We start from the raw sequence: 21,658 nt of genomic DNA on the forward strand, positions 1-21,658 counted from the left end.
GTCGGGCAGCCGTTTTCTTCCAACCTCCCTGGCGTTCTGGGCCACCGGGTGTGCCATAGACCGACAGAGAGACGAGAATGGAAGGCGTTTTACTTTTGCTAAGTTCTTTACGCGTACAAAGCTGTTGCGAGTGTATTTCTTAAACTTCCCCCCCTTAATTCGTACACCGTAATTCTAGCGAGAGGAATCTCCGTGTGAACTAGTGAGCCCCGTTTTCTTTGGTTCTGTTCATGTGCATTTTGGTTGGACTTACCGGAAACAAACTGTGGTCAACGCAACTATTAGATAGCTTCACTGCGTAAACGTATACGAGGAGGTAGAGGAGCGCGAACGGAAGGCGCCGGGGACACACAGTTCCGTGAAGGGAATTCACGAAGCTAGGTGCCGCTTTTGTGTTATTTTGAACCGCGGAATGGGTGCAGCCTGTTGAGCGAGTGCGAAGGGAACGCGCGTAGGAGATAAGCTTTGAGTTTATTGTAAGTTTTTAGTTTAATTGTTTCTATTTTAGCGTAAGGCGGCGTACTACCCCCCCGTATACACATATATTATAGCAACAATAATTGTTGTAAAATAAAACTGAGAGAATAACAGTATATTTTATGATTTTATCGAAACGTGTTGTTTTCTTTCGTTTCTTACTTACATTTCTTCATTTCTTTTTTCAGTTTTCGGTCCGCTTCAGCCGCTGGCGTTGAAGTTTCTTTCACTTTTCGGTTCCTTAGAACGATAGCTAATCTGCAGTACAAATACAACCACAGAACAAAGAAGACCAATCAAACGCGCATCCCATTTTGGAACCGGAGAAGCACTACTTGTGAAAATTTTAACAATAGCCGTTGTATACAGGATCGACGAATACACCTACGAATAAGCACACCACAGAAAATACAAAACGCGGAAAAAGCAACTATCTAACAACTGCCAACGTTTACCCCCGTTATGTTTCTATTGCTTTCGGTTGTTAATTTCACAAACCCCATACCAGCACACTGGCGGAACTGGGATAAACGTTGGGCCAAAAGAGCCCGGGATTTTTGAATAAATTTCACGCGCATGCCAGGGGCGGCATGCAAGCGCCAAACAATTTACCGAAGGCCGGACAGACGGGGAAAAAGGGAACTCAACCACATAGCGGTAAAGACAGGAAACCAAACAAAAAAAAGAACAAGCAAAAAGCAACAAAAGTGTAATACAACGTCGTGAAAATGTGTGTGTCTCTTCTATTCATAAACACGTAGGTCTTAAGCAAACAAACAACACGGTATCCATAAATATGTGTCTATTACGAAGCAAACGAAGCGAACGAGCGCATTTCCGGGGCAGGGCCGAGGCCGAGAAACCTGCCCATTACGACGGAAGCTGCGGTAGGCATTTAGTGGAAAACGTTCTTCCCGAGCTGTACATAGGTTTTGCCGTACGCCAGCCCATGGACAGACAGAAGGCAGAAAGTGTAAGTAAAACAAATACAGCAGCAAAGTACAGGTCAGCCAAAGGACGCAATATGAAGCATCAGCATCTAAAAAGAAAAACACACACTTACAAACACTACTAGTAATAGAGTTGTTAACGAGAGATCATTTTTAAATATTTTATTAAAACAAAGTGAAACCAAACGGAGAGAACCAGCCCGCAGAGCTCACCGACGGCGCATGGGTTGCAGGCGGCAGCGCGAGCAAACAATACGTACCCCTCGGGCGAAAGAGGACCTAAAGAAGGCGTAAGGCGTGGATTGAGAGCTGAAGGTTAAGAGGGCAGCCACTAGCAAACAGCAGACGGACGATAGTTTGTAACAAACAAGAGTCACACATAATCAATATCCAGCCACAGATAGCGGCGGCAGCAACAGAGCAACACAGTCAGCCAAACGTCGGCGGCGATCGGTTCGATCGCCGACCGATCAACCGATTGTTACAACCAAGCAACAATAGCAAACGCAAGGAAACTATTTTTGTTTTTAATTTTTCTAACATAGGTTTATTGTAAAGCAAAGAATGATTAAACAGATTCGACGGCGGGCCGGACCGATCCGATAAGCGCCACCGAGAAGGGGTGCTGTGCGTGGTGAAGGATCCGTGCCCCGCTGTGCCAACATACACATCACACAGTGCCAGAGTTTATATTTAAACGCCACAAAGCTAGCTCAAAAGCATTCCCGCGGTGGGCGGCCCCGCCGCCGCCCCCGTGGGTTTGTCCATATTTACAACCAGAACCAGAGAGAAGAAAAACCGGACTAAACCAAGACACGCAACAAACGAACAAACAAAGAAAATAGTAAAACGAATGTTAAATCTAACCAAGTGCACGCATTTGCGTGGCCAACAAAACCAGAACCAGGACTAACGGACGCAACAATAACAACCAGCACACGGGACAGCACAGAAACAATAGAACAATAGTTTAACGCACAAACAAACAAGATGCAACTCAATCAAGGAACACAAAACTAGACCTCCCCCCCCGGAACCAACCGTGAAATAATAAAAACCAATATCAAACAGCCACAACAAATGACACGAAAACACAAGCACAGCAAGAAATAGGGCAGAAGGAGATAAAGCAAGGAAACAAGCCACAAACAACTGGAACACATTTTCACAGACCCACTTCCGGCAATAGCAGTTTCGGTCACGTTGGGAAAGAAAAGGTAGGCAACGCGGAACAGTAACCATCCGGGAACGATGTTTCTGATACAACACTTTTTGCAATGATCTTAACGTTCGATCAGGATTATCATGGTGATGATATTAACTTTGGACACACATTCAGAGCATTTGAGTTTGAGTTTTACCAAGGGTAGGTTTGTGTTTGTGCATTTTCGAAACACTTTTTTCCGTTACTCAACCACCAACCGAGAGAGCAACAGCAGTCAGCAGATCAACAACCACAAGGTGCGAAGCGAGGGTGAAGCAAAGCCAAACGTTGGCAAGAATTGATAGCAACCACAAACGAACAGCCACTTGCTAGCAAAAACATCATTGTCTCTCCACGTCAGGACAGTCCTTTGGCAGCATGAGTCTTTTTGGGGTTACAAACGTATTTGGGGTTACATTTTGGGGACGAGCCGGCCAAAAACAGCACAGTGTCTCGGCAACAGAAAAAAAAACAGCACCGAGAACCGAAACAACATCAGAGCGGTTCCGGCACCGGCCACAAGCCGCGCCGAACACTTGAACATTGAGGTGAACGCGTAGAGACGCGAGCCCGGAGTCCGGAGCCGGAGCCGGACAGTGAACAAAAATTCGAAAACGTGTAAAATTCAGCAAAAATTATGCATAAGCAAATCATAAAAACAAAACTAACCAACAAAACTAACGCGCGCAGCATGGTGATCGGTGAGGGGGCAAAGCTGCTATTCCGATTTTTGTAACGTTGAAAACTGTCTAAGCGAGTATAAAATTAAGAAAAAGAGAAAGAAAGATAGAGAGAGAGAGAGAGAGAGAGAGAGAGAGACAGAGAGCAATGCATAAGGAGGGCGAGAAAACTGAAGAAAATTAAAATTAAACACAGACACGCATAAAAGAACACGATTGTGAAAGTGCTCACCATACATATATATAATAATTTTAAAACGAAACAAAAAAAGCATCCATAACAAAACACATGCATTACCAAATGAAAACAAATGAACACATTAATAAATTAACAAAAAAAAAAGAAATGAATGATCTACATTGTTGTACTTGTTCCCCCACTTCGATACCATTTTATGCATTACTGGTTCAGTCACAAACAATGGTGAACGGGAGATGGTACGCGGGATGCGACACGAAAATGAGTGCATAAGTTTAGTGAACTACCAACAACCTTTGTATGATCTCAAATTAGATGGCTAACGAGGAACATTAGAACAGCAGACAACAGACAACAGGGAGAGAAAATCAATCGAAAAAAAGAACGAGGCAAGTCAAACTTGACCGCGAAGTACTAAAAGTAAAGTCTCGCTCTATACTGTCACTTGGAAGCGAAGTTTTAAATCTCATCAACGCGCATGAATAATAATTACGTATAACAAATTGATAAAACCAAAAACAAAAAACGCATCCCAATGCAAGTAATATGGTATACAGCATGAAAATTAATTCCTACAGTACTATATTTGAACAAGAGAAAACACGAGAAAACTGGAAAAAACAAACAATCTAAAATGAACCACAACCAAAATTACGGCTAAGAGGATGGACAGGAACCAACAAACGAGAAGATGATGGTGGTGAAAATTCAAAAATAGTTACGGAAAATAGTCCGCTGCAAAATTGTGAAAATGGAAGCAAAACGAATATGTATACACATACATACACACATACACACACAAACACACACTCATACACTCACTAAACTTTAGAACGAACAAACGAAACAAAACAACCCGAAAGGATAAAATAAACCACAAAAAAGGGGATCGTCTTTTAAACTGTGTTTCACTGAGGCTTTCCTTTCGCCGATACGACGATGTAGCTTGAAAGAAATCGAAACCATTGCGTGATCGTCATTCCGGGAAGGGCATTGGTGCGATCTAGTATTCCAACCTTTTTTTTGTAACCAACACTGCGGGACTCATGGTTTTTGGGACGATTTAACGATTTTTTAAAAAGTTTTACAGTTCGCTTTGCATGTGTTTTAATCAATTTCAACATTTTATCTGTAATACACGCGTTTTGGGTACGCAAAATTAGCTGTGCAATCTGCAATGATGGCACCGGCACTTCAATGGAAAGTGATCGGCAAATATCGACAGCGCAACGTGTTTGGGAGGCCTAAGAGAGGAAAGCTTATACAGGGTGGTCAAACAAGCGCACACCTTTTGGTTATAAAACAGAAACGGCGTAATAATTTTCGGTGCTTGAACTTTTATTTGAACGGTCATTCAATGTATAAAATACAATTTCGGTTGCAGAAAATTGGGAAATTTAAAAAAATAATTCCAAAGTGGTAGGTCAATTCGAAAGGAACGAAATTTGTAAGGTACATTTAAATGAAGCTAATTTCCACCTCGGTGGCTATGTTAATGGTTAATGTGGCTATGTGGTTCGGAAAACCCACACATCGTGCAAGAGAAGCCAATGCACCCACAACGAGTGAACGAGTTTCGAGGGGTTTTTGGCTAATTGGTTCTTCGGGCTTCTTTGATTAACCAAATGAAAAATGTACCCTTGTTTGACCACCCTATACAGGTGTTAATGTTTTAAGTTTGGCCTGCCAAATATATAAAATATTTAAGTTGTTTTGGTTTAATCGTACAGGGAGCCTGCTAAGATGACATCCGTATGTAAGACTACAACCCTGGACTGCGGTCGAGTAATCCTGTCTTTTGACATTCATTCTGACGGCGCGGTTTTTTACACATTTCCGATCTAACCTCCATTGTTATCGGTTGCCCTTTTCAGTTACAACAATTTACGCAGTGAAAACACGTTGTAAAACATGAATCTGGACGGTTTGCCTGACGAAGTAAGTGATTCACAACATCAAGTAAATGTAGGTTTCTAACAAGTGTTTGCTTTCGGCAGGTTTTATGCCAAATTTTCGATAAGCTCGATGTCTACGAGCTTAAGCTGGCGTCCCGCGTGTGCCGGCGTTGGTCAACGCTTACTTTTTCGGGGCGTAGTATGAACCGTGTGTTCTTGAAGCCGCGTTATTCCAATTTCGATTGCAAGAATTTTTTATTCAACACAAAACGAAAGTACCCCAACATTCGTCAAGAGTGGAAGGAAGATGATAATGATGAGTTTGTAGGCCTAGTATGGTTACAGCGCACGCTAAAGCCTAATGTACGAGTGTTAGATATTTTGTCTAAGGTAACTTCCGAGCAATTGCGATTGATTCTGCTGGAAGCACCTGAGCTAGAACATTTGTCGATTGGTGTCATTGAGTGCTGCCACTGCGGAACGAATGGTCCATTCCCGGTTTTACCGAAGTTGACATCGCTGAAGTTAATCCAGTCAATAATCGACCAAACTGACTTCTTCCGTAGAAGCATGCCAAATTTGCAGAGTCTTAATATGAAATGTGCGTCTGATTTTGAACTGGAAACATGGAAACACCTGAGCGGACAGTTGAAATTAGCTCATGTGGGTTCTTTTCTTAACAAATATATCGACCCGTTCCTCGAGCTAACGTTTCCACTCCTAGAGGATTTGTCCATGAATGAAGATAACTGGGTAACGTTTGCAGAGTTAGCTTCAGGGAGAAGTCATGACTTTTTTCAAAGGCACCCCTTTCTTCGGAAACTCTCCATCCGCATTAGTGTTCCGCTAGAATGCGTTGAATCTATTGCTCGCCACTGTCCTGAGCTAACTTATCTACACCTTAATATGAAAGATCCGGAAGAGGGTTATTTGGAGTCGCTGGTGCAGCTAACTAAGCTGAAGGTAAGCAAATGAAACACAAATAAAAAAGTTACTCAATATGTTATTTTTGCAGCATCTTTCAATAAACGTACCAAATACAGAAGACATAGGAGGATGGAGTGAGGCAATGGCGAACAGACCTGAGCTGAAGGTAAGAAAATGGAACAAAAAAAGGAACATTGGACTCAATGTACTATTTCTTGCAGCAACTGTCATCACACGGAAAAGTGGACAGAAAAATTCTTCGTGGTGCTATAAGGTCTCTCGAATTCGTTGAATTAAATGTGAAGCGTCCTGGAGTTCTGCTTGAGAACCTTTTTGAAGTTGCGCCACGGTTGAACTGGCTGAAACTCAATCACGGCAACCACGATCATTTTGAGTTACAGTTTATCTGCGAGAAGTTTTCGTATCTCCAACACTTAGAAGTGAACGTGAAAGACATGGTAAGTTGAGCCATCGATTATAGACCTTAGTTGCTACAAAAGCCCTGCTTCAACTGTTTTGATTTCCTTCGTAGATTGCAGCCGACAATTCTGTACGATTTGATAGATTGGCCCACTTGCAGGAACTTAAATTACTTGGGCTTAGCAACATTCGTTACATTCATCGCAACAACGTTCGGTGTTTGACAATGCTCAATAGTACGGTAAGTGTATAATATATCAGAAAAACAGGAACCAAGGGTCATAATCGAGATGTTTAATTGAGTAAATTCTTACAATCTTTTCCAACGCCAAACGGTTCATCTTCGACGCTTGCAGGTAAAGGGCGACGAACTCAAACAGATACCGGAAAAGTTCCCTGCGCTTAAGAGACTGATCCTCGAGAAACGCTCGGTGTCTCTGGCTGGTGTCGAACGGCTACACAAATTGATGCCCTCCTGCAGAATCGACTATGGCAACAATCGTTTCTACCCCGTTGACGATGGAACTTCGAAATGAAACACGCCCGTAATGGAAAGAAGGTGCAGCTTCGGAAGGAGATAAACTTTAGTGTTATGATTCCAGTAAAAAGACACTCATGTAATCTGTTTCAATAGAATTACCGAAACTGAACCAATTTGAACGAAGTGAGTGCAGTATGAGAAAATTAATAATAAAATCAAATTTTAAAACCCCAATCCCAAAGTCAATTTCGTCAGCACAAGACGGTCAAGACTTTTTGTGACGGTTGAAGAGATAGCTTCAAGCAGAAGTAATGATTTGTTTCGAAGACTCTCTGTCGACGTAACTATTCAAGTAGAATGGATTCGAAGCATTACTAGCTGACGTATTTGTACCATTGTTTGGAGAATCCGGAAGAAGGTATTTTAGAATCGCTGGTGCAGCTAACTAAGCTGAAGGTAAGCAAATGAAACGCAAAGCCATAGTTTACTCAATATATTATTTTTGCAGCATCTTAAATTGGATGGAACACTGGATACAAAACTGTTTCGTGGAGCTATCAAATCACTCGAATCAGTTGAATTAAGAGTGCATCCTAGTCGCGTTTTTCTCGAGAACCTGTTCGAGGATGCACCACAACTGAACTGTCTGAAAATCAACCCCATATATTACGAGTACCTTCAAGCATTGGATTGTAAATTCATCTGCAAGAAGTTTTCCTGCCTTCGACGCTTAGAAGTAGACCTGACCTATCAGGTAACTTGGGACGGCGATGGTAGACGTTCAGTGCACGCGCCATTTCAATTGCTTTGATTTCTTTCGCAGATGCCAGCCGACAATTCTGTTATATTTGGCAGATTGATACATTTAGAAGAACTTAACATACATAACGCTAAGAGCATTCGCTACATTTATTGCAGTAACGTTCGGTGCTTGAGATTAATATTTTTTAGGGACAGTAACGAAGGCTTATAATCGTGCAGTTCAATTAACCCAACTTTTTCATCGCCAACCGCTACATCGTCGACGCTTGAAGATAAGGAACAAGGATCTTAAACCGATAGTGGAAAAGTTCCCGCGGCTGAACAGATTGACCATTGAGTCCTGCTCCTGGCTTTCTGTGTCCGCCACACCTCGGACTGTAGAGGCAACACTTTCAATCAATGTACTTGTATCGTTACCATTGTTTAGCTTTTTTTTGTATCGTGAATTGGTGCTCAAAAATCGTCGATTGAGCGAGTCCGAGATCTTCTTTCTGACGATCTTCCTTGTTGGACTAGCCAAAGGATTAGTGGAAACCATTTGGGCCTCAGACAACTGAAATCCTGGTTGGCGTCAAACGGAATGGTGACGGTTTCAACTGGCCCCTTTTTACTTACCGACCACACACGATGGACCTACGGATGGAATTAGTAAATGATAAATAAACTTCTTCATAAACAACACACAGAACGTTTCGCGGCGTTTCACTTCGCTACTCAGTTTGTTCTCTTTATTTTCAAACGCAGACGCAGATCTTGTTCGAGCTTGTTTCGCGTGTTTTCCACTTTTTAAGTCCACACTGTTTGCTTTGTATGTCGCATTTTCCTGTTTCAGTCCATAAACACTAGCTCCTCTGCTTGAAACGATGTGCAATCGAACGGAAAACGAGGACGGACGAATGTACTAAACTATGGCTAGCCAATCAAACCCAGGGTGTGAATCCTTGCGAAGCTTCCGAACCGCCAATTAATCGAACAAATAACGGGGCGTTCTCGCAGTGGGGGGTCGTGTTTGCCATCGATTGCGCGGGAGGAAACCTTCTTACGGGACAAAAACCACCCGCCAAAAATTTGCACATTCACACATTCGGTTGGTCGATTGGGCTCGCGGTGTGTTGCGGTACTCGGATCACCTCGGGCGATGCAATCGGTAAAGTTTAGTGTTTAGTGGGGTTAGGTTTGACCAAACAAAACCTTATCCGTGTTCTAAGTAATTCGCAAAACAATCCCAAAGACAACAGAATAAGAATAGAAAAGAAAAGGTGCGAATAGTTAATCTGTGTGATCCCATCGTGGGGTTAGTGGGTTGTTGGGGCATCCTCGGTATACACGTTTGTTCACTATCGCCGACCCGTATGCCCCTATGGTCACCTATGGGTGCGGGGTACGTGCTGCATCGAATCATTCCCATCATTCGTACGTTGACCTTACTCTGCACTGTTCCTTGTTCCTTCAGGTTCGTGTAATATCCCATAGTCTGTTCTTGCCTCTGTTGATTTTCCCACTGTCTGGTACCAATCTGCGTCCCAAACGCGCCTGGTCAACCGTTTTACTTCGTTTCTTGATCAGTTCGTTACTCGATGCGGATGCCTTTCGATTTACCAGTTTGTTTGCCGGTTCCATTTCCTTGCTCTCTCTCTCTCCCTCTCTCCCTCTCTCCCTCTCGTGTACATGGTTTTGTGTGTTGCTCACATTACAGTGTTATTCCTGTTTTTAAAAAGTACATACATATATAAATAGGTCATATCGATTTTCTTATCATTAGCATTTCATTTAAATATATTTTTCTCATCCATTTTGTTACTCGTTTTGTTCCGGCCACTACTCCGCCAATGTTCCAGTGTGTTTTGTGGGTCGGTTGGTGTGCCTGGGTGTGTACGTGTGTACGTGGGTGTGATTGTGTGTATATACTGCCCTCCCGCGCCAGCCTTCGAGGCCGGACCGAGAGGGGGCGGGGGGGGGGGGAGGACTTGAATGTAATATTTTCGAAAATAAGACTTTCAGTTCAGAGACATGGTCAGACAGGTGTGTTACATTTACGTTCATTCGAACGGGAGTTTTGTGTTGTGTTCTTCGTTCCTTTGTTTGCCACTCGAATGGTTTTGTGGGCCTCTAATGTCTCCGTTCGTACGTCATTTATACATTTATCATTGTTTACACATTTACTCGATACATAATATACCTCTAATCGTGGGGTGAAGTTCGTTTCATGCACACATATTTTTTTTAGTGATGACCGTTTGTTTCTTCTCCTTTCGCTTTCGGTTCATCATTTTCTCGCCCGCATTGATCAGGTTTTTCACTTTGCCAGCATTTGCTCCGTTGCATGAATATGGGATTGTTGCTTTTTTAAATATTTTTCCTCTGGGTTTTGCTAACCCATTTGTTTTTTCAATATTGTTACTCATTTTGTTATGATTATAATTTTTTTCTTATATTTTTGTTGTTTTTTTTGTCATTTTATGTTTATGTTCGGTTCGTTAACTTAAATACCAACCAAAAATCGTTCCAAACGGCCGATCCGATTAGCTCGATCCGGCCGGTCTGTCAAGTAACGCTGGTAACGAACATTCAGTTCAAATCGATCAAACTAAAAAACTTATGAAACGGAAACAAAAAAACAAAACAAAACCAAAAGAAAGGGATCATCATTATGACATAATTTATTTCTGCTTCATGTGTGAACCGCAGTTGTTTTAGGAGTATGTTTATAATATGTACGCGCTAAATCAAACGTAATATATAATGTAGCGAGTAGTGCCAAATTAAATAAGAAAATTATTCAAAAGTGTAGTGTAGTAGACACGTAGCAGTAGAGTGAGTATAATTTGTAATGTAAAACAAAACACAAACAAAATCGAACCAAAGTAGATTGATGATTCAAGCAAACAACTAACCGAGTACAGTGTAATCGCTACGATCATTCTTCCAGAGTCTTAAAAGGGTGTGGCTGTGTTTGAATGTTGCTTTCCTTTCGCTTGGCGCGTTTCGGTTCCGTTAGCCGTGAGGTGCCGTGTTCGAGGCGAATGTGCCCGTGGCTACTACATGCTTACAGATTAATAGATTTAGTCCACCGCTGGCACCGCTGGCGCTGGCTTTGCGTTCCCTCCTGTACATCGGCAACCAGGTGTGTATGTTCTCTGGTCTGTGGTTTGTTTCAGTTTTTTCAGTTTCAGCAACTGTTTGTATGTTTCTTTTGATCCATTTCAGAGCGTGGGTTTTACAAATTCTCATGCAATTTAATGTTTGCCGATTTGCCGGCTCCTCATGTTTCTGTTTCTACTTTTCCCATTTTGCTGCGATAGAGTGAACGTATATGTATGTTATTATTATATGCGTTTGTTATTTGTTGTTGCTGCTGTTTTGTCAATGTGTTGCGTAGTTTCTATTTCTTCTTCCTCAGTTTTGTTTTCTTATTTTTCCCTTTTTAACATCTATAAACCATAAGTAGACATAACTTTTTTGGATTTTTTTGCAATATTTTTCCTTTTTTTGAGTGATTTTTTGTTTATGTTTGTGGTTTTTTTTAACGTTTTCTCTCCATTTTTTCTCCGTTGGACAAAACCCAACTCAGCTTCCGGGTCCGTCCGATCCGGTTCGCTTTGTTCGCTTTCCGCTTCTGTCTCCTCTCTTTGTTTTACAAATATTTATGTAGAGTTAGTAGAGTTGCTGTTTTACTTTAAGAAACAATATCTCTCACCCGCGGCGCCTCGCCTTCAGCGTAAAGACTCGGTTTGTGTGTCTTATTCTCTCTCTCTCTCGCTCCCTCTCGCTTTCTCTCTCTCTCTCTCATACCCTCTGTGACTCTTTCATTCTCTTGCGGCACCCAAGCCCAATCCAACAGAAGGCAACTTTCCTTTCCAACCGAAACTTCTCTTTGTTTCCATTTTTGTTTTTCACTTTGTACTTGAAAGGTTGCCAAAACTCTGATCAGAGGCCTGTGTGGCGCCAGGAACGGCCTCGCTTTAGGCGAAGTAATTGTACAGCCCATTGCTTTTGCCACCGAGATTACGGAGCGCCGCGAAAGGATCATTGCTGTTGCCGCCGCCACCGTTGTTGTTGCCATTACCAACGCCAGCTGCCGCCCCTGTTCCGCTCTGGCCCGATCCGGCCGCATCGTCGGAGAGCTCCAGTTTCCCATGCTGCTGCTTCAGCCCGTCAATGCCACCGTGTTGAGCGCCGAAATGTTGCTGCTGCTGCAGATGCTGTCCCACGTGATGGTTGCCGTTGCCGTGCGGGTGATGGTTGTTGACCAGCTGCGACACGCCGTGCTGCCCCTGGCTCAGCACGCTGGCGTACGTGGCATGGGCTGAGGATGAGACGACCGGTAGGATCGAGTGTCCTCCACCGGCTCCCGGCTGTTGCCGTTGTTGCTGCTGCTGTGCAGCAGCCAGCAGATCGTCATGCATATGCGTTTGTCCGGAACCACCCGCTTGCTGCTGCTGCTGATGGTGGGACAGATGTTGCATAAACTCCCGACCGCCACCCAATCCTTGGTGCATTTGCTGTTGTTGCTGCTGTTGCAACAAACCGGCCGCTATGTTCTGAATCGAACTGAACCCGGCACCGGTAGGGAACCCATTCTGCTGCTGCTGCTGCTGCTGCTCCATCAACGGGTTGCCGCCGAACGACAGGCCATTCCCATTGCCCATAACACCGTGACCGTGGTCCGAGGATGGGTAGAAGAACTTTTGCTGCTGCTGCTGCTGCTGACCCAGCTGTTTCGGTTCCAGCAGCTCCACCAGCGACGGTTGCTGCTGCTGCTGCATGTTGACACCGTAATGCTGCTGTTGATGTTGCTGCTGATGAAGGTGAACGGAATCGAGCAGATCGGGTGTCGACGAGTCGGCACTCGGGGCCGAACCGGAGCCACCGGATGTCGATGGCTGATAATTTTGGCCCGCCTGCCGCCGGTAGAGCGGGACCGATTGGCTCGATTGCGACGCGATCGATGGGCCGATCAGGGAAGGGATTTCACCCGACGCAAGCCCACCGAACAGATCGACCGTGTCGAGGATACTCTTCGGTGCGCCACCGCCTCCGTTGGAGCCGCTACCGCCACCGCCAGTACCGTTCGCCAGCACGTTCGAGTGGAGAGACGGGTTGGACACGCTCGCGACACCAGCACCGGCACCGACAAGCAACGGATCCTTGATCGGGTTCAGTATATTCTCCAGAAACAGATCCGCCGTTTGGGTTGACGACAGCCCGGGACCACCAGCACCCGGTCCCCCCTTGAGGGTCGCCAAACTCAGTCCGCTCTGCTGGCCCGGTGGGAGCGGCTTGATCGCTTGATTGGCGGCCGCAACCGCCGTCGGTACCTGGCGCAAAATGTCGGTGAACTTGTGGGCCGCCTCCAGACCCTTCGTTTCCATCAGCTTCACGAACCAATAGTACTGGTACTCCTTCGTCTGCAGCGCCATATCGATGAAGCTCATGTTCGGTGGCAGCAGATGGCTGAAGTCGCTCGGATGCCCGTGATGGTGGTGGCCCAGCGCACCGGGACCAGCGGCCGGCACCGACCCGGGCCCGACCACTTGCGGCGGATGTTGCTGCTGTTGTTGCTGCTGCTGCTGCTGTTGTAGTTGCAGTTGCTGCTGTAGCGCCTGAAGGTGGCCACCTTGCTGCTGTTGCTGCTGCTGCTGCTGCGACGTGCGCAACTCGGGGAAGTGCACGTTCTGAAGGAACTGAAAATCGGACGACTTGTCGAGACCTCCGAACGACAACTCACCGCCGCCAGCGCCACTGGCCGCACGGTGGAGCGATGGGTTGAGCTTCTGGCCGGCGCTGGTTCCCGCCAACGGCGGAATACGGTTCGAGGCGGCCATCGCCATCAGCTCACCTTGCAGCCCGGACAAATAGCTCAGATCGTTGGCCGACTGGGGCGCGTGGGGGCCAAAGTTTGCACCCGGCTGCTGCGGGAAACCGCTCGGACTCAGGGGCCCACTCAGCAGCGGACGAGACGCCATCACGTGGTACTGCTGCTGTGTGACCTGCTGCTGTTGCTGCTGCTGGCCGTTCAGGGGACCACCGAGTTGTTGGTGGTACAGGCCAAAGCCACCGCCACCACCACCACCAGTTGACGCCACGGTCTGTCCGCCGGATCCCTGCCCGCCGGGCATGAGAACGCCTTTGTTGGCCTGCTGTTGCTGCTGCTGAAAGTAGGACAGCGGCGGTAGGACCCCTTGCTGTGGCTGCTGCGAGCCGGCACCGATCGTTGGGCTGCGCATTGGTGGTGCGGCCAGCATCGGTGGCGGACGACCCGGCGGAAGTCCGGCCATTGCGAGATGCGAAACTGCGTTCGGCTGGGACAGCTGCGGTCGGATCGAGGGTGGAGCGTTCTTCTGCGCCGCCAACCGCCAACCGGGTGGGGTGTTACGGCCTCCGGGCGAAGCCACCATTGGAAAATGGCCACCGCCGGCAACGGCGGCTGCAGCAGCGGCGGCGGCGGCAGCCGCGGATCCAGCCGCGCCCCACAGCCCACCGGCGCTGCTCGGTCCGCTGGCCGGCGGCACGACCAGGTTCGGTGGGAGCGGAGGACCAGCGGCGTGGGTCGACGGATGTGAGGGCACCAACGAGCTCCCGGGCGCTCCGATCGCACCACCACGGAGCGTTTGCTGCTGAGCGCTCTGTTGTTGCTGCTGTTGTTGCTGCTGTTGCTGCTGTTGCTGGTAGTAGTAGAGGGTATTTTGATAGGGAAAGGATTGCTGCTGCTGCTGCGACTGCGACGGTGGCGCTTGCTGTACGGGTTGCTGCGGTTGTTGGGACTGCATGTGAGGTTGCAACACTCCACCGGCCGGTCCACCGGCACCACTGGCCGGGCCTACGAACGGGGTAAGGGCGAGTGGGTTGCGCATCAAACCCGCGGCGGCAGCGGCAGCTGTGGCCGCATTCGGAACGGCACCGGTTCCGCCCAGCGGGAACCCACCACCGGCACCATGCTGGTGGAACTGGTTGCCCGCTGGCTGGTGCGGGTGCTGCGGGCCGTGTTGATGGGGGCCAATTTGAGGCTGCTGCTGGGGTTGTTGCGGTTGCTGCTGGTGCCCCACGGTGGACTGTGGATGTGTCCCGTGGTGATGGGCGGATCCTCCGGAGGCACCCAGTTGGTGCACGGCATAGTGATACGGCGCCACCGGACCTCCACCACCACCAGCACCACCGCCCGGTCCAACAACGTTGCCCAAACTGGCCGCCTGATCGCGCAGGTAAGCCTCCCCCTGGAGGGCCCGGGGAATGAATTCCGGTGCCAGCGGATTCAGCACGTACGTCTTCTTCAGCTCGACCCCATCAAGCTGCGATCGCAGCAGCGACCAGGTGATCCCGAACAGGCTCTTGTTGTTGTAGCAGATCTCGATGAAGCGCTCCCAAACTTTCCGACAGCGTCCGATCGAGCAGAGCGCCACCGGATCGCCGACGACGGCCACCAAGCTTTGGGCCCGCGTGATGGCCGTGTTCAGCAGCTTCGAGTTGCTCAGGAACCCATAGTCGACCTCCTCGCCCGAAGTGGCACCGCGGCCACTCGTGCCACCGCTGGCCCCGCCACCGCCACCGTCGTTGCTGTTGCACGTTCGCCGGGTCCGGACCGTGGACAGGAAGATCGCCCGGAACTGTTTGCCCTGCACGTTGGCCACGCGCTCCACGCTGATGCCGCCCATCCGGCGCTTGCGCAGCTCCGACCGGATACGGAACACCTGGTCGGCGTACGGAGTCATGATGCCGATGCTCTGGTCGTTGATCTTGCCCCAGGCGCTGGGCCACTTTTTGCGCAGCTCGCACACCCGCTCGACCACCTCGTACACCTCCGAGTTGTTGTAGAACGCGGTCGAGTTCTTGTCCTGCACGTCCTCGCCGCGCGTCGTGAAGAACGTGAGCGGGTAGAACTTCTCGTGGCGCGGCTGCTTGCCCGACGCGATCAGCTTCTGCTCGTAGAACAGCTCGGACGTGAACTTGATGATGGCCTCGTGCGCCCGGTAGTTCTCGCACAGCAGGATCTTGCACGGGAAGTCATTCGGGTAGTGATCGTACAGCCGCTCGAGCAGCGACACGTGCAGCTTGCGCTCCTTGGCGAAGTGCGAAAACAGTTCCGGTGACATCTGCATGTGGTCGCCGGCCAGCACGATGCGCGTCTTCTCGCCCGCCAGCGCCAGCGGCATGATCGCCTCGCACTCCATCGCCTGGGCCGCCTCGTCGAGAAAGATGTGCGTGAAGTGGCCCTTCGGCAGGTCGAGCGACGCCAGCTCCATCGAGATGTTGAGCGTCACCACCACGACCCGGTGCTTCAGAATGTCCTTCACCGAGGGCCGCCGGAAGTTGCGCATGTTGATGTTCAGGTCGATCAGACAGTACTGCAAAGGGGGAAGGAAAGAACGGCCGGTTAGTGAGGCAGGTAGGCGGAAGAGCAGGCTCAAAACGGTCACGCACCTTCTGCACGATGCTGTTCACGGTGGCCACCCATCGCTTGTGGTAGTAGACGCGCAGCGGTCTCGCCTCGGCCATGCCCTCCTCGACCCACGGGTGCAGGTAGTCCTTGATGTACAGGTCGGCGGCCGAGTTCGAGTGCGTGCAGATCAGGATCTTCGTGTTGTCCTGCAGCAGCAGCTGCTTGATCGCCTGCGCCAGCGTGTACGTCTTGCCCGTGCCGAACGGGCCGATCAGCAGGATCGGCGGGAGCGCCACGCTGACCGGGGTCGTGATCGCCACGACCGCTTCCTTCTGCTTCGAGTTCAGCTTCGGATCGAGCGCCGCGTCCCACTGGCGCTGCGGGGTCCACGGAATGCTCGGCTCCAGCAGGATCTCCGGGAAGATGATGCGAAAGTCGGCGATCTTATCGATTGCCTGGTGCCACTCGCAGTACGTGAGCCGGTTCGGCTGGAACTGGATATCGGCCAGAAACTCCGTGTCCGGTTTCAGGCCCAGTCCGGACACCGCCTTCGCCGATACCTTCATGTAGATCATGTTCTTGCCCTTGTCCTCGATGACCGCCTCGTACACGCGGCGCTTCTCCCCGGGCGGTGGCTGCTCCTTGGCCGCAATGTACACCGCCTGGCAGTTGTTCAGGATCAGCCGGCCGGCCGACGTGTCCTCCGACACGTCCTTGCCGAGCTTCATCAGCGCAAACAGTTCGCCGGAGTGCGAGTACTTGGCCGTGCTCGTCGCCATCCCGCTCGGCGTCAGCAGGTAGTTCGTCACGATCGACAGCCGCGTCGTGAGGTTGTAGCGCGCGATCTGGTCGTACCGCGCGATCTCCTCCACATACAGCAGCTCGTGGATGCGGTTCCGGTAGTTGTTGCGCGTCAGCCGCTTCTCCGTGATCGTCGACTGGGTTAGCACGAACGTGGACGCCTTCGGGAGCGGATAGCGCACCAGCAGCTCCTTCTCGCGCTCCGCATCGGCCGTGTAGGCCGCCGTCTGCATGTGCGCGATCGGTGCCGTCGTAAACTCGGCCACCTCCGAGTTCGTCTCGTCCCAGCGCTCGGCCGTCGACATGACGATGTCCTTCTTGATCTCCTGGATCTTATCGACCTCCGTGACCGGGACCACATCGACGCAGATGTGCTTCACGAGCACCGGCTCCTTGCCCATATCGAACACCACTGTCTGGCGGAACGTGCCGTAAATCTCCGTACTAAAGCCCACCTTCACTCGGTGCTCGAGAATCACCGAACTCACTGCCCCTTCAGCCACCGCTGCCGCCGTGACGGGTGTTGCCCCACCGCTTACCGGGGCGATCCACTCCTGCTCCACGGGACCCTCCACTTCCGCCGCGGATGCGGGCCCCTTCCCAGCACCCGGACCGACGCCACCGCTGCCGGTACCACTCTTCTTGCCGCTGGCCCCTCCCGGGCAGACCTGCTTCAGCACGAAGTGGTTCCGGTGGGCATCCTGCAGCAGTGCGACCGCCCGCAGGGGGCGCTTCGTCTTCAGCACGAACGACCACTCGCGCTTGCTCACCTTCGACGAGATCGTCGTCACGAGATCGTGCGAGCAGCTGTCCTCGACGCCCTCCACCTTCTCGCGCATCACCTTGTCCGGGCTGGGCGCTTGCACCCACCGCTCGAGCAGCTGCTCCGTGTAGCTCTTGCCGTACAGCTCCTTGTCGCGCGCCCGCTGGAGCTTCTTCTTCCGGTACTCGAACCGCTCCTTCCACTCGTTCAGCTCGTCCACACCGTGCGCCTCGACGCACTGGTTCCCGTAGTGGCAGTTCTGGTTGTCGCGAAAGTTCTCGCACAAACTGTACGCCTCGGCCACGAAGCCACGCGGCGGTGGACGCCACTTCCAGTCGCGCCCTGCAAAATGGCGAGACAGAAAAAGAGAGAGACAGAGAGAGTGAGGAGAAGCAGGAGCGCAAGAACTGGCGCGCCATCCCCCGGGACCTACCCTCGTCGGACATGATGATGTTCTGGTGGCTCTCGGTCTGACAGTGGGCCCTCAGTTCCGACCGATCGGCGAACGACAGCGTGCAGTACACGCAGGTAATACTGTTCAGTTTGTCGACCGCCGCTGCGGGCACCGCTTTGCCGGAGGCGCCCCCACCTCGAGCGGCCGATTTCTCTCCCCCCTTCACCTGCTGCTCCTTGTACGCGGACGGCTTGATCGCACCGCTCTTCGCGCCGGCAACAGTAGCAGCACCGATGCCCGGCTTCCGGTCGCGTTCGGCAGGAGCACCGCTGCTGGTGCCGCTGTTGCCACTGGCAACCACTGTCGCCGCTGCCGCCACCGCCGTCGCCTTCTTCTCACTATCACTGTTTGCTTCGTTCAATAAATTACGGTTACTATCACTAGTTTTACTATCACTGCTACCGGCGTTGCTGCTGCTGTTGTTGTTGGTCGATGAAATCGATGGCGCTGCCGATGATGATGGCGTTGCTTTGGCCACAGTTTTCCCGCTTTCCTCCCCACTGCCGATTGCCGATCCGTGCGTCCCGGTGCCGCCACTTCCACTGCTATCTTTGCGCTTCTCCGTGTCTTCCACCGGACCGGCGCGCTGATGGTGACTGCTAGAAGATGACGACGAAGACGACGACGACGATGATGATGATGATGATGCGGATGATGAAGCCGACGTCGGTGCTGCTGGTTGCTGTTTCTTGCCCTGCTGCTCCGGACCACAGTCCGGCGGCGATCCGTTGTTGCCGCCGGTAAACTTCAGCTGGTTCTCGATCCGACACAGCTGCTTGGTGTAGCGATCCGCTGGTAGGTTGTTGAGGATCAAGTTTTCCAGCTTCGTCTCGATGTGCCGATACTCGTCGTTGAGCAGTGACGCCACGAACGACTCGGTCGACGAGGCCGGACTGCACTCGGTGTCGCTAGTCACGGCAGCTCCGGCGACGGCGGCGGCCGTGGCCGCGGCATCCCCAGCCTCATCCCCAGCACCGGAAGCCAGCCGCAGTAGCCCCATCAACCGGTTCAGCTGCCGGTCAATGTCTTGGTTGTGGCTGTGGTTAGCGGTCCATTCCTGCAGAATGACCTCCGCTTCGGCAAACTTTTGCTGCTTGAACAGCGAATGTATGAGCCGCTTGCGGATCTTCGACTCGGTGCTTCCGGTGGACGCCGCTGCCGCCGTTACTGCCACTGCCGCCGTCGTCGACGATGTACCGACGATACCACCCGCACTTCCACCGTTCGTCGTAGCGGTCGGGCTGGTCTTCTGATTCCCGCCTCCAGACGATCCGGACGTTGCCTTCGTCGAGATGGACGACGACGAGCCGGTTGATGAGGAGGACGATGGCGTCGGGCTGGGCGAATCGGTGGATGTTGCTGGCGGCGGCGTTGGGGGCGATGGCGGTGATGGAGTGCTTCCACTGCCCGGGGTGCCTTCTCCTGCGCTCAGCAACTGCAGCAGCCGGACACAATCCTGGGCCACCTGGTCGTACTGCTCGAGCTCGAGGCAGCATTCGGTGCGACCGTACAGGCAGGCGATCACCTGCTCCCTCGAGTGTCGCCTGCACGACGTCGAGCCGGCCCCGGACGGTGGTTCGCTTACGGACGCCTCGACGATCGTGTCGTAAATGTCTGCAAGTAAATCAAAACCAGTTAGGTTACTCTGCGGAGAAAACGGCGCAGCTTGCGCTGATTTGGACCGAAAATAGTTTTAACGATTTGCAATGGAGCCGCACTGCGGGCATGCTGTGCAGCGGGCAGTAGGCGTTGCAGAAATGTGAAACACATGTTTCGTGTGCCGCACCGCTTAAGAAGACGGTGCCTGCAGATTGTTCATTGCTGGAGGATGTGTACGATTTTCCAATCAAAACAAACGGGGTTCGCTTTGCCTCACCTTTCGCCTTCTGCCACAAACGATTCCGGAGGTACTCATTGGCTTGCGCTTCGGTCATTGCTTTGATGCGCTAGATGCCGCTGTGGTGCTTCGAAAGATGGCTCCGAAACTCCCCAACCGGGAGCCGCTGTCGGAGGGTGTGCACTCCTCTCAGGATGCTCCGCGAACCGGGGCAAACAACAGCTACTACGACGGCGACGTCGGCGACGATGACGATGTCCAGCGGACGTAGAATGTTTGAGGCCGGCCACGAAACGCCACTGGCCACTCATCCGTTCCAAACCTGAGCAGCGGCAGCAGCAGCAGAATAGTGTTGCTTCCGCGTGCCGCTTTGCTCCGGGTCCGAAAAAACCGGAACCGAACAAGATTGCGGCCGCTCGGGTGGCGGAACGCCGGTGCTACTCACTTTTTTCCTCACTCCCCTTCCTCCCGACCCCGCTCTTGCCTTCCTGTCCCGCGCAACAACTACCAGCTTCTGTAACGCACTAATTGTATCGGAAGTGCAGATTTGCCATTTCCAAGCCGTCGTCTCGACGGCTTCCGGTTCTGAGTTCTGAGATCGATTTGCACTTGTTTTCGTTTTTCACGTTCTTCACTTCAATCCGCTCGCACGATCGTGGATCACTGAAAGTGGCTGGAACGAGAGAAGAGATGAACAGATGAAGACGGGATCCAATTTACGGGGCTTGACGTCCTGCCGAATGAAGCCGGGCAAAGGGGAAATGATATCCTTGCCACTGCGTTTCCACAGCCGCCGCCAGTACGTGTGGAAAACGGTGCACACAACCTATGCTAAACGCCGCTCGCAGTAGGCGCGGTGGAACTGTATGTGGCCCAGCGTAGTTTTCGCGGCACGGAAGGTTCACTTAACGCGACTTCGAATGGCTACAACGCTACCGCTGGCGAAATGGTCTGCCGAGACCCTGCTGAGTGTGGCCAAAACGCAGTCCACTTTGCCGGAGAGTCGGAAACTATGCCCGAAAAGCATACGCAGTAGCGGCGGGCGCATCACCAACAGGGCCCTGCGAGTGGTGCTTCGCCGTCGTCGCGGCCGCAGTGTTTCCGCGTCGCAGCAGGCGTACTTTGGGACGCCCACCAGTTGGCCGATGGCCGTACTTACCGAGCGGTGCAAACGCAAACCAAAAAGTCCTACTGCCTATACGATAAATAATTACATTTTGTCGGACCGTGCACTCCGCTCAACCAGTAACCAAAGAGACATTTTTTTCCTTTTCTTTAACCTTTTTCTTTGCTCGTCCACTTGACGGACGGATGCCAAGTTTGACGTTTCGAAACGTACCGTGCCCTTGAGCTAGCGCGCGAAGCCGAATTGCATCGATTGTTGCATACGGCGTCGCCGGTCGGAGCGCGCTAGCCGATGGGACGAGCGTA

The 21,658-nt window shown here is 50.9% G+C and overlaps 2 protein-coding genes across 2 annotated transcripts; one reads left to right on the forward strand and one right to left on the reverse strand.

The window, feature by feature from the left end:
• Positions 1–6,445: 6,445 nt before the first annotated feature.
• Positions 6,446–7,374, forward strand: LOC131205478 (uncharacterized). The gene is made up of 4 exons (XM_058197588.1): positions 6,446–6,498; positions 6,554–6,790; positions 6,865–6,993; positions 7,109–7,374. The coding sequence occupies exons 1-4, from the start codon at positions 6,475–6,477 to the stop codon at positions 7,286–7,288; spliced, it is 570 nt and encodes a 189-aa protein (XP_058053571.1). The 5' UTR covers positions 6,446–6,474; the 3' UTR covers positions 7,289–7,374.
• A 3,269-nt stretch (positions 7,375–10,643) lies between these two features.
• LOC131213235 (uncharacterized) lies at positions 10,644–20,324 on the reverse strand. The gene is made up of 5 exons (XM_058207274.1): positions 20,267–20,324; positions 18,370–20,004; positions 16,414–18,278; positions 13,516–16,337; positions 10,644–13,458 (listed from the first exon to the last, which is right to left on the reverse strand). Exons 1-5 carry the CDS (start codon positions 20,322–20,324, stop codon positions 11,958–11,960), a joined length of 7,881 nt encoding a protein of 2,626 aa, XP_058063257.1. The 3' UTR covers positions 10,644–11,957.
• Between the last annotated feature and the right edge of the window lie 1,334 nt (positions 20,325–21,658).

This window comes from Anopheles bellator, chromosome 1 (assembly GCF_943735745.2).
Source record: "Anopheles bellator chromosome 1, idAnoBellAS_SP24_06.2, whole genome shotgun sequence".
Lineage (NCBI taxonomy): Eukaryota > Metazoa > Arthropoda > Insecta > Diptera > Culicidae > Anopheles > Anopheles bellator.

Excerpts from the sequence above, each read along its gene's own strand:
- LOC131213235 (XM_058207274.1), bottom strand. The coding sequence starts at position 20,324 with ATGACCGAAGCGCAAGCCAATGAGTACCTCCGGAATCGTTTGTGGCAG. Across the intron at positions 18,279-18,369 it reads CATCATCATGTCCGACGAGG|GGCGCGACTGGAAGTGGCGT; the intron begins GTAGGTCCCGGG and ends GCCATTTTGCAG. Across the intron at positions 16,338-16,413 it reads TGAACAGCATCGTGCAGAAG|TACTGTCTGATCGACCTGAA; the intron begins GTGCGTGACCGT and ends CCCCCTTTGCAG.
- LOC131205478 (XM_058197588.1), top strand. The coding sequence starts at position 6,475 with ATGGCGAACAGACCTGAGCTGAAG. Across the intron at positions 6,791-6,864 it reads AAGTGAACGTGAAAGACATG|ATTGCAGCCGACAATTCTGT; the intron begins GTAAGTTGAGCC and ends TTTCCTTCGTAG. Across the intron at positions 6,994-7,108 it reads TGACAATGCTCAATAGTACG|GTAAAGGGCGACGAACTCAA; the intron begins GTAAGTGTATAA and ends CGACGCTTGCAG.